General features: G+C 46.7%; 1 protein-coding gene across 8 annotated transcripts in view; it reads left to right on the plus strand.

The window, feature by feature from the left end:
• The window catches only part of ULK1 (unc-51 like autophagy activating kinase 1), an 83683-nt gene that overhangs the window by 36021 nt on the left and 35124 nt on the right, over positions 1–12538 (plus strand). For all 8 annotated transcript variants that reach the window (XM_080404576.1, XM_080404580.1, XM_080404578.1 and 5 more), the window contains 3 exons: positions 2011–2069; positions 5612–5694; positions 10232–10282. In XM_080404576.1, the coding sequence (XP_080260702.1) occupies positions 2011–2069; positions 5612–5694; positions 10232–10282 (193 nt within the window). The remainder of the gene's footprint in view (positions 1–2010; positions 2070–5611; positions 5695–10231; positions 10283–12538) is intronic.

A 12538-nucleotide genomic window follows, 5' to 3' on the forward strand; every position in this document is an offset into this window, starting at 1 on the left:
ATTGTACTAAGGCAGCAGAATGTGGAGAGGCAACATCCCTACAGGGATATCTCTTGAATTTGTACAAAGAGGAGGGGAACTTCACTGAGGATTTTGTTTCTATCCAAGATAGTGCTTGGAAACCTTCTCTAATGAACTGGGCTTTGCATGTGTGCTCCTTTTAATATACTCTGTCTTTATTGCCAGGAAAATCTCTGACAACAAAAATCCCTGTTTGGAATAGATCAGAGCGTCATTGTTATTTGTGAAACAATTGAGTTGTTGCGACAGGAAATGAACAGAGCAAATAGCCAAGGCTTGTATCTCTGATATGAGCAAACAGTTTGCTTCCCTGCAGTGGAGTTCTGTTCCTCCTTGTACATTATGTCTGTCAGGAGTATTTTTCATCATGTAGAGCACTGTGGCCAAGCCATTTGGTGCAGCATGTGTGCTTGCCTTATTAAAGTTTGCCAAATATTAAGAATCTAATTACAGGGCAAGATCTGCAAGGGGAGTGGTGTAAAACAGAGTTTTACTGAAATAGATCAAATTGAGTGGCAGTGACTGGAAACCTGATGCTGTTTGGTGTCTATGTAACAAGGTGTTTTGCTAAATCACAAACTATTACAATGAATGTTAGAAAGAGATTTTGCACCTCCTATTTGGGTCCCTGCTGTGTCTGTGAACAGCAAAGGATACATTATTGCAGAAAGGAGAATCAGGAAATCTTTCTTATTTCCGCCTTCTAGGAATCCAGTTACAAACTGATAGGAGAGCTGTGAAGCTTGGGTTGCTAAGACTGCAAGAAACGCTGTCCTGGTCAATGCAACATGAGTCTATTAGCAGCTTTTGAGACTTTCCCTTTGGTTTCTCTTGGGGTTTTGTACTGAGCTTTTAGTTATCCTTAATTTTCATCTTCACTCAGAGGGAGGAGGTGATGTTGAAATGGCATCTTATGTGGCTGCTTTTCCAGCTGTGCTGTATCAGTGGTATTTTGATGGCCATCTGCAGATTGGCTTCTCTGATTTGCTGTTTTGAGCATCTTAATTGACCTCAAATGCTTCTAATTTAGAGGTGGAAGTAGGTGGAAGGCTTGAGGGGTTTTTTTGAGCCTGCCCTGAACTCAGGAGAAGCTGCCTGTTGCTGCCTCATTCACACTTTCCTACACACTCAGCTGCACCAATAACTGATTGCAGATGAATCTCTCTGATCTTTCTTCCCTGTTTATGTGTACCTTCATGTCTGTGTTATGCCAGCCAGCCTGCTCTGCCTTTAATAAAGAGACTTTGCCTAAGCAGAAAAGCTTGAGACACTAGGGTTCATCTACTGGCCTATATCATTTGTTGCATAAAAACAAATCGAGAAATGACAGAAGGAGATTTTTATGTATCTGTGCTTCTATACTGGTGATTTTATTTTTAACCTCAGATGTAAGCCTCTTGTTGTGCCTAGCTCTTTTTTTTTTTTTTTTTTAATCAGTTCTCTCAGAATTTGGAATCTTCTTGTCAGTGTCCCCAGCAGTTGTGTATATTGCTGCACAAATAGGAGCTGTGGCTTCAGACCTTATGGCTTCCTGGAATTAAAGTAAAAAAATCCTAATTCAGTTGCTGTTTCCCTATGTTCCTAGTCTCTTCGCAGATCCCTTGCCCATCAACAGGCTCTCTGTCCCTTTTCTAAATGCCCCTACAGCATTAATCCATGTTCTCAGCAGGATCTGCCATTCATCATTTGGGCCTCCTCACGTCTGCATTTATTTAGCCTCCTGGGTGAGGCTATTAGGCCAGCTCAGACCTAAGCCTCGGAGCCCACTGCACCAAAGCTCAGCCCTTGGAAGGGGACTGTAGGACAGAACCAGGTCAGGGACAAAAGGACAGCAGGCTGAAATACTGTATTTTCACTCTGGCACAATGCTGGCTTTTCAGTCTGAAGCAAGCTGCAGGTTATCATTTTCTCTGCTGGTTCAGATAGAAATGCTAATCCCTTCCCTTTATTGTCAACTGCTTCATGTACTGGTTTTCTTTCTCCTTACAGGCCAGCAGCCCACAGGATCTTCGCCTCTTCTATGAGAAAAACAAGATGCTGATGCCGAAGTAAGCATTTTCCAGTGTTGCTGTTTGTATGCACTTGTTTACTCTGTATTTACACCTGTCCTCGCTTGCTCCTGGCTTGTCACTCAGGGGGCTGACTGTAAAAATATTTGGCTGCCTGCCTACCTCCATTCCTTAAACTAGCAGGGATGTGGCCCAGAGAAAGTCAGGCAGTAGTGGATTGCCAGAGCTGGCATTCTGTCTTTCTGCAGATACTGTTCTCCTACCTTGCAAAAATTCAGGATCGTTAGTGGTTTCAAGAGCCAGCTAGTGATCCTGTCCCACATATGGCTTCCCTGAGTCTGCGAGCCTTGGGAAGAACTCATGGCAATTCTTGAATCATGCGAGCAGCCAGACTGCAGTCTTGCCTGTATCCTGCCATACCTGACTGCAGATCACATTGCCATTTCTCACGTGTCAGGGCAGCAACTGCTTGTGTCCGTTCTGCTAATAGGAGGAAATACTATAACCTCGATGGAAATGGATACTGCTGCAGTTTTCAAGGGGAAGATAATGCTTTTGTCCCACTTGGGTGTAAGTTACCTAGCTGCTTAGTGCTGTGATTTGTCATTGTATTTTGGTTTTGTTGCTGTGGTCTTTTCTTTTGATCTCTGAGCTCTTGAAGCAGAATCTCACGCCTGCTCTGAAAACCTCAGCCTGGTATAGAGACAAGACTGAAGTTCCAGATTACACATCCAGAAATTGGAAGGCCCTTTTTAACCAGAAAGTTAGCTTCTGTTTGGCAGAGCTGCTGATGCAGCCACATATGCAGGAAGTTCACTGAGTTGCTGTAGGTGGATTTTTTTCCTTATCAGCTTAGATAGCTCCAAGAGATAGTAGAAGGGACTGTCAAGAAACTAGAGCTCAGTTTACTAATGGCTTGTGCTTCCTTGTGTTGATCATGCTGCCCCGCTGCTGCTTTGGCTTGTGGTGTATGCAGTAGGATGCAGGCGAGGGGAGAAATGAAACAGCTGTAAAAGGAGAGCATGTCTGTTCTTGTAGAGGATTAGTCCTTCTCCTTCGTTGTAAGCCCTTTATGCAGCCTGCATTCACCGCTTTCACTTATCTCCACTTTTTAACTACCAAATTCCTCCAAAGTGTAGATCCAAGACCATTGTTTTTTCACTACAGAAGTCAGATCTGAAGCAGCCTTTGCGTAAATGCAGATTCCTTGCTTTCCAGAGTCAGTTTATCTCTTTAACGTGAGTTGCTGTCTGTGCTATTTCCTGAGTAAACATGAATAAACTGCCTCGGTAGCCCTGTCAACACAGGATGAAACACGAAGCTGCTCTAGAGACCTCTTTCTTGAGCTGCAGCAGTGCCAGGGTTTGGTTTCATTCTCCTTGGGGCTAGGCAGGCTGGCACCCACCACCGCATCGCCATGGAAGTGCTGCATTTTAGCTTGGGAAGAGGGTGGGGAAGAAAAGCTCATTGCATGCTCACCAGCGGTCTCTGCCTGCCGGGCTGGTGCCGATGCTGGCAGGTGAAATGCCGTTCTGAGGCGGGGAGCCCATGTCAGTGGGAGAAAGCCCAAAGGCCTCACAATTTTAATAGCACTGATCTAAATAGCTAACATTCATTGCGCCAATTTGCATGGCAAAGTACATTCTAGAGCATGGGGGGGAAGGAGGCAGTTCTGTTGCTTGTGTTCAAAAAGATGGCCTTGGAAAATAATACTGTAGCGTAGCAAATCTTGACATTTTAGACTTGAGAGATAAGAGGAGGCAAACAGGCTGTTAATCTGCACCATCTTCAGTCTGTGTTGTGACATCTGAGGTCTACTGCTTGACCTGCCTGTTTCTTGGCTTTAAAACCATACAAAAGCTAAAGTTATTGCTGGAAAATGGGCTCATCTTGGATGAGATCTTTATGTGTCATGGATAAATAAATTATGACGATAACACTGGAGGACTGCAAGACTCCAACACTAATGTATTTTTCAGGAGACTCTGCTAGCTGTGGTATCTTGGGTTATTCTGTTGTGCAGTGTGCTTCTAAGGCACAGCTTTTTTTGCTGTGAGGGTGTTTTTTACTGGCTCAAACCAAATCATAGTTTAACTGTGTCCCTCCCAGAGTCCTGGTGTCCTCCTCCTTTGTCAGCCTGGGAGGGCGCACAAAGTCATTCTAGTGTCAGGGATGGAAGAGCAGCTCCTCCAGTACAAACAAGGATGAGGGATGCATACCATCATTCTCTGTTCTAGGAACTGCTAGGCTCAAATGCCTTTGCCAGCAAGGCCTTAGGGCTTCACAGAAAAATAACTGGGCACTGCTGAAACCTATAAATACATAGTGTGCCTTACATCTCTGGTTTCACTGAACAGGGGTCTGTTAGTGCTGGCTAGCACCTCTTTTTTTCCCCCACTATTTCTTGTCCTAGCTTCTTTTTTTTACCCTCTCTGTGGCAGAGGTGGGGTTGGTGGAAACAGTGTAGGAAGAATTGTTTCTCCCAGCATCGGCTGGGCTTGGCTTTGGGGTGGTGAGCGATGCCAGCCCAGCGAAGCAGAGCCTTGCCTGAGCGAGCCACGTGCTGAGCCACTGAGCAGGCTTGGACTCCGTGCAGTTAAAATTACTGTGCTGAGCAACATGCCATTACCTCAGCTGACCCGGCATGGGGAGAGGGGGAAGCCTGGCAAACCGTGGGAGCCGTGCTGGGTACAGCCGTGGTAAACAGAGTTAATACTGAAAGGGTCTGGAGCCACGTTGCATTTGGAGGGCTCTGCTCTGGCTGTGGGGCTGGCTGCTGCAGCCCCTGACAGTGCTGCTGCTGACAGAGGGAAGTCAGCAGAGCTGGATCCACTTATGCAAGAGCTGAACGCTGCTTTCCCTGCCTTAATCTGTTCATTTATTCCCTGCTTCTTGCAGTCTGCTGGGGTTGTGGAGAGCTGCCCTAGCCTCTCCTCCACCTGCTTTCTTCCTGGCTCTAGTGCAAAGTGGGGTGATAGCTGCACTAGTTTCAGCTTGCTCGAGTGGCAGTTGCTCACATCTTAGTGGTCTTCAATTAATAAATGCTGTATATCAAGGAAGCCAGTAAGCAAAGGTTATTGCTGGTCTTGGATAAGCTGCACTGAAAAAGAAATGCCTTTAATAAAATGATAGTAATTAGTGATACATTTCATCAGTAATGTCTTAATTGGAAGCTTTCCCTTGGTAACTGCTTCATTTTAATGACCTCCTTATTCCCATTAGAGCAAGTAGAAGAGATTTTATTTACGATGTGTGAAATATTGCATGTTGAATGGACTTAGCCGAGACCCAGAGGGATGACACTGGCACCACTGTGGAAGGAAAGGATCTGCAGGAGCTTCTGGGAGAGGCCACTAAAGCTAGATTAGCTGTAGCCTTAACAATGACTATGTGGAGTAAAAGCCAAACAGAAATGCAAATAGAGATGTTTCTGTTCATCTTGTCTCCCGGTGAGCTCCTCTTTATGTTCCTAGCCCAGCAGGCACAAAGTGAGTTTGCATTTGCAGGTTGCCTTTCTGAATATGTAAAAGCAGTTTAAGTAGATTGCAAGTCTCTTATTTTGCTTTTGTTTTCAATCCTAGCATCCCCAGGGAGACATCAAGCCACCTGAGACAGCTGCTGCTGGGCCTCTTGCAGCGTAATCATAAGGACCGCATGGACTTTGGTAAGACCTCCTTCCAGTTTCAGTTCTGCTGCCTGTCCGTGCCGTCTTTTGTGCTATGGCACTGCACAAACCTCTGTACTTCTCTGGCTGGTACTAGGAGAAGCATCCAGACACCTGGATTTCACCTGTGCCTGGGAGATTGCATAATCTCGGGGGTTTTAGTGGATGTGCTGGGAAGGTTAGTGCTGATTGCAGTACAGTTTTGTAAACGCAGAGATTTGGTGCACCTTCAGCAAATGTTTCGTACTTGTATTTCCTCTCTTGGCTTCTGCTCTCTGAACTTGTATTGTGTTTAGCATGCTGCCAGGTGAAACATATGTCTTGTGCATTTGTGCTCTTTCCCTGTCATAGTTTGTTCCCAAAGCTGTAAGCTGCACCCATTTAACGAACAATTCAGTCAATCCCCTCCATTTCTCAGGGTCTGCAGTGATATCTGAGCCAGGATACTGTAGCAGCTTGGGGACCCTTCCTTCCTTCTCCAGGTTTCTGTGGAAGGATGCCTTGGTTCTCATCAGGGCTCAAGCTGGCAGTCTTTCGACTCTCCCTGTAGACCTGTGTCTCTGTCTCCTGACTTGGCTGGCATGAATTTCCTTTTTTTGATGTCTTACTCCTTCTAAACTGAGAACAATCATTATGTGCTAGGCAGTTCTGGCTTTGGCAGACCCTTCCAGATGCGTCTAGCTGAGCTAAAAGGTCTGAAGAACCTCTAGTGAAGCCATGTCCCAGAGGAAAATGGGCAGAGGTGGAATCATTCCTAGAGCCCCAGAAAGGACCAGGTCATTTAAAGGGAACTCTGTGGTCTTTTAGTCTTCCCCACCACCTCTCCTGTCTTCTTGGGCAAAGACAGTCTAGACCCGTCTCAGGTGAAAATCGGGATCTGAATGCTCTCTCTCACCAAGGAAGCTGGCCCTGGTGGTGTCTCCTGAGAGCAGCAGGGAGCAGCTTTGCTGCCACCGGCCAGTGCTGCTGCCGGGAGGTGTAGGCTTGCCTCTCAGCCTTTCTGTTTGAGTAAGGTTTGTGCTGGGCAAGCCTGCTCAAGTGGTTTTCCTGAGACAAGGCAGCAAGGCCAAAGCCAGTGCGCTTGTGTTAAGTGTCAGATGGGCAGTATCACAGCAAAAGCATCCTGCTTTTTGCACAGACACTACATTTTTTCACCTGACTATAAAGTGTGCTGCTGTTTTTTTTCAGGATACTGCTTTTTAGTCAGGCTTGGGGTAAAAGGGTTTGACATATCTGTCTTTTGGGAGGTGACTTTCTGTTGGTTTTTTGCTGCTTATCTGCTCAGGTGGATTGTTTCACGCTGGGCAGCATGTGCTAGTTGAAGAGAAATTGTTTTGCAGCCTCTGTTATTCTTTTGGATTAGAGATGCCGGGGAAGCCTTTGAGGAGACAGTGTCACTTGGGTGAAGCAAGCGTGACACAGATTAAGTGAAGCTGATCATAATTATCCAGTGCTGAATGCAAAGCACTGCCGTACTACAGTGCAGAAGTGAGAAAACAAGCCTTTTGAAAAGGGAGTTGTTGAAGCTACTGACAGACTGACTTGGATGTAAGCACCTCTCAGATTCCCTGCAGATTGTCTGTCTGGGCTGTGGGTCTCTACCTATTCAATCAGGCCACTGTGCATTTCAAAAGAAAATATCTTTGTTCCTGTTTCCCTGCTGTCAGAAATTGAGTCTGGTAAACCTTTTTGGCCCCCTGTAAGCTAGTTTTGTACCTCTTGGGAGTAGACTGCATGAGTCAGTGTCTAACACTTGGAAATTTGAGATAATAGACTTTTATTTCACTCAGGACTACAGTTGCAGCACATCTTGCTGCACCGAGATTGTTGCCTGCCCTTAATCACATGCAGGATCCTTTTCTCTATAAATTGGCATGTCCTTGTAAGATGTAACTGTTTCTCAGGGAGAGTTTGTGAATATGTTCTGTAAAGGTGCCTATATTTGAGATACTCCTTGTGCTTTATAGAAGGCAGGTCTCAATGGCTGTGTGACATCCCATGCCATATTCTGATATCTCCTGTCAGTCGAGAGGAAAGCAAGTGCGAGAGCCATGATTTATTTAGACCAATACACTTCCACAGAATCCAGTTGTATTCCTGGTCTCATCCACCTCTGACTCGGCTGAAGCATCTGAGCTTCCTCCCTGCTTGTGACACCACCGTTTTCCTTTCCCTGCTGTCTGCTGGTGCTCAATCTTCAGCTTTTCTACATTCCTGAGGGCTCAGATTCTCTGACCTACCAAATGGACCCTTTTCCTTAGCGTCTGCTCAGGAGGCATCCAGATGATGCCCCTTGCCGAAATAGCAGCACTGCTTAAATGAGAGCTCTTCCCTGTGCCCAGCTGTTGCTGTGTTTTCAGCTGCTGTCCGTGGCCAGCTGTGCACAAGCTGTTAACGGCCCACAGCTTCAAATCCTATGTGAAGCAGATCTCCCCCTTCCCTTAGGTAGCACCCCATAGACAGGTGCTTTGTCCTCCTACTGGCAAACTAACTGTCGCTGCTCCCTTCACCTATGGTATTTATAGGAAGTCTGCTTTGGCTCATGGTTGGTGCCTTTGTTCACTGTTCCTTTCCTCTCCTGCGCTTTGTAAGGTGAAGATTTGCCAGTGCTGCCAGGCTAGGGATGGTTCCTGAGCCACCATCCCCAGAGGAGGGGTGCCCTCCTGTTCTTGAGGGCCTCTGCAGTCTGCCTGGAGAAGAGTGCTGTGCCCTCAAGGGAGCTCCCCCAGAGTTTAGTTGACCCACACAACAGCAACACAAAAGCTTCAAATACCATTTACTTGTTGTGTGTCTCAGCTGCTCTTCAGCCAGAAATTGATGGTCTTTGCAATCTCAAGATTATCTAGAGGAAAGGCAGGAGGGGGTTCAAGTTGCAAATTTCCTGCAGGATCATTTAAATTTTGCTTTGCAAGCCACAACTAATAAGCGGTTTGGAGGGGGGAGGGGGGAAAAAGAAAGAAATCATTTCCATCCCCTCAGTTGAATCAGCTAAGCTGAGGGATGATACCCTCTAGAGAGGCAGGCTGAAGAAGCAGGAAACTCCAGCAGCTGGGCAGCTCCAGGCAGGATAGGGATGTCCTCCATCTACAGCAGATCTTAATTTGTGGGATTTCAGCTTTCCTTTCCAGAGATTCCCATCACTTCTGTGGTGCTAAGTTCGAGACCAGTGCACTCTGGCTGCAGGACCCTGATATAGCAGTGGCAAGGAGGGGCTGGGGAGAGAGGAATTGTTTAACTTTAAAAAGCAGACAAAATACTCAGTTGCTACTTTACGGAAAGCCTGCTGGCCAAAGAGGAGCTGTTTACAGAAAGCAGAAGTTTGTAAACCTTAAGTGTTGCAACAGGAAAACTATGCTGGTAACAAGTTGAACTGCCTGCAGTTAGCCAAATAATCAGTGTTGATCCGTGAGTAACGCTCCTGAAAGGTGGAGGTGCTGGTGGTGGTAGGAGAGGACTCTGGCGTAGAGCTGCAGTGGATCAGACGTGAAGGCGTCAGGAGGGGTGGCTACTTGTCAGGGCAGGCGAGCACGTGGAGGGTCTCCAGCAAGCCAGGACAGAAGCCTGTCTTGGCCTGGATCTGTAGAATATCTTGCCGTAATGAGTAAAGAAGGCAGCAGTTATGTCTGGTGTGAAAGGGAGGGAGTTCTGTGTGGGCCTTCTAGAAAATGCATTTCTGCCTTCAGTGCACAATGGATTTGGGTCTGTGTGTGATAGGAGACCACTCAGTGGAAGTCCTTTTGTCCTGTCATTCCTCTTCTGTGGAATGAGTGGCAGTGCAGTGTGATAAATACAGCTCTCCTGGATCCCTACAATTAGGGTGACCTGCCACCCTGATCAGCCAGGGACTTGTGTCTTTCAGTGCACCTTGGGATTTCTCCCTTCTTGCTGATGGGAGCTTTTGATGCTCATGCACAGGCATGGCCATGCCAGGATGTGACATAGTCATGCTGTCTGGCTCTCAATAACTGATGCCATTCCTAGAAGTGTAAGAGTTGTTGCAAGACAGAGAAGCATTAACTATTTAGTATGTTCTCCCCAGCAGCCCAGGGTTGTAGCTTGCAGCAAAATCTTACTAAGTCCATTAATGCCCTGTGGGGAAGGAAAATCCATTAGTACTGGTGACGAGTCCAAAGGTACAAATCCTCATGTCCTTTGGCCACGCTTTTGGCAAAGTTTTTTTTCCTCCCTTTCTTCATTAATGTAATTGCCCCAGCTCTGATTTTGCAGAGATGGCTGGTAGCAGAGGAACCACTTCTTCTTTTTTTTTTTTTTTTTTTTTATACTTATATAGCAATCCCTGGATCCAAATAATTTCCCATCCTTTTTTAATAGTAGGTCCTACGTGTGGTTCCCAATCCGCATTCTTGACAGCTGCTACATGCCACCACAGTTGGTCAACTTCCATGGATGTCTGGATTGCATGGAAAAATCACTGTAAAAATACTGTAACTTGCTAGGCTTTAACTGCTTTGTAAACTTCTTACAGTCTTTTCCTTTCACTGAGTCATTGTTCCTGATTTTTTTTTTTTTTTTTCAGATGAATTTTTCCATCACCCATTCTTGGATGCAAGTGCCTCTATGAAAAAATGTAAGTGTTGCATTTTTTTATTACAACTCTTTCAACCATGGCATGACTTCCTTTGCTGCTAGTTCAAGAAGAAAGAAAAAGACTGCTTTCTGTTTTTCTTAGTCATTTAGGCAGGGATTTGGCATTTGTTAATGTGTGTCCAGATTTTGCCATCAAAATGTATTTAATTATGCTGAGTTATCTTCAAAGGGATGATTAGGGGCTGCTTAGAAACCTAAAGCAGAAGCAAGTCTAGCTTTGAAATGTATTCATCTTCTTTGTATGAAGTGCTTGGCCAGCGGGGATGCTTGTAGGTAAACAGGATTATGCAGCACGGTCTTGCTCTTTGTCTGCATCTGCAGGGCAGTTCAGGATAGTGAATGGTAGAAACTGGCACTCTTGCCCCTGCTTGCCAGCTGGCACCTTAGGTTGGCTGTGCAAAACGGCAGGCTCCGGTTACCAAATCTTGCTTCAGCATTTACCTCCAAATTCTTAATAAATCTTAATGGTTACATTTGAATGCTCTGTGAGAACTGGCCAAAGCAAAGACAGATTTCTATTGAAAGTTCTTTCTTTCTTCGTTTGATTCAAAACTTTTGAATATTTCCAAGCACATTTACTAGGATTCAGAGGTTTGTTTTCAGTGGAAAACAACGCAGAAATGCTTCTAGTGTGTATGGGATATGATAGTCCTTTGGCCAAGACACTTAGCTTGGTGGAATTATGTGTGGTTGTCATATTCTGGAAGGATCCTCCTGAGCCCTTTAATCTCCTGAGTAAATGATAGAACCAAGGCTTCCCATCAGTGAGTGACATGGGGTGCCCAGTGCAAGGGCTAGAAGTTTCAGAGGAAGCATGTCTAGCACATTCTGAACACGGAGCCCTGCTCGGATGTATGTCGTAGGTGGATGCCCCTTGCCTGATGTCCACATCACTCCTGACAGTCCCTTGCTTTCTTGCTGCCAGAGCAGGAATTCTTAGTTGCTCCTGATACAGATTTTAACTGTGTACTTAGGTGACCGTCCTGCGGGCAAGAAAAGACGCTTCTGGTTTAGGGGAGCTGGCAAACCGGCCAGGCCCCTGTCTCCATCTGCACCAGCAAGATGTGGGGCGAGTCCTGTAAAGCAGGACTGCTCTGCAGGCAGGAAAGGACTCTGCCTGTGTAGGAGTCCTCCTGAGCCAGCTCGGCTCTCAGCACCTGCTATACCACTGCCGTATATGAAAAGCCCTTCAAAGTCTGATCCCCCTGTGGGCAGAGGACTCCCTTGGGATGCTGTTGCATGCCCACCAGCTCATCTCCTGCCTCCAGCAGTTCCCTTGCTTCGTTGTCCAGGGGAACGGAAGCCCCACTGCAAACAGGAGAGGGTTCTCCTGACTTGGCCTGAGTTTCCAGCTTCTGCGCAGTTGCCGTGCAGAAACCTGAGGCACCATTATGAGCAGGGGACTGTAGCTCAGCCTTTACCCCCAGCTGCACCAAAGTTAGTGGTGTGGGGTCAAGGCCCGATAAAAAGAGTACCTTTACAGGCAGGTAAGGACTATAGGAACTCCAGACCTCTCTGCTGCCCTGCTGGTCCTCACCTCCGGGCATGTGTCCACAGCCTGGAGTCCTCTCCAGGCAGGAAGAACCACTGCTGGTCTTGAAAAGGTGAGGGGAGAAATATCTCACTGTTGTTGGGGGTCTTCTAAGTTGTTGTGTGCAGAAATCTGCTAGTGGAGAAGATGGCGCTTGCAGTCTGCTATGGAGGTCTCTGCTTGCCAGATGTCAGTGATGGGTGAAGGTGTCCAGGAGGTGCAGTGAAGGACCTGGGTGAGGGAGGCTGCATGTGGGAAGGGTGGTCCTTTCGATTTCTGAATAGGTGGGAGGAGCCAGTGTGTCAGCAAAGGTCTGGGTTGTGGTAATCTCCACAAGAAAAGCTCACCTGAGGTGTATGGAATGCTGCTTAACAAGGTAGCATGCTTCGTGTTTGCAGTTGTAGCTGAAGTGGGTGACTTGGCAAGGTTGCAGTTGCCCAGGGGCTAGCTCCCGTGGGTTTGCATGCAGAACCAAGACTAGTCCGCAAGTTTATTGTGCTACTTCATCTCGGCGGGTGGTTTAGCATGTAGGAAGTATGGAAGAGAAGAGATAGAGCTGCACCTGTATCATGATGGTTGTGGCCAGACCCAGAGGCCACAGGCCTGTGGTGGGGGACGGCGGGAGGAGCAGTGTGCCCTCCTGGTTTTGTTCTCTATGGGAACTGGTAACTGGACTGCCACTGGCTTCGGTGGAAGCAGGGCTAA

Source organism: Falco punctatus (genome assembly GCF_963210335.1).
Source record: "Falco punctatus genome assembly, chromosome: 1".
In the NCBI taxonomy this organism is placed as follows: Eukaryota; Metazoa; Chordata; class Aves; order Falconiformes; family Falconidae; genus Falco; species Falco punctatus.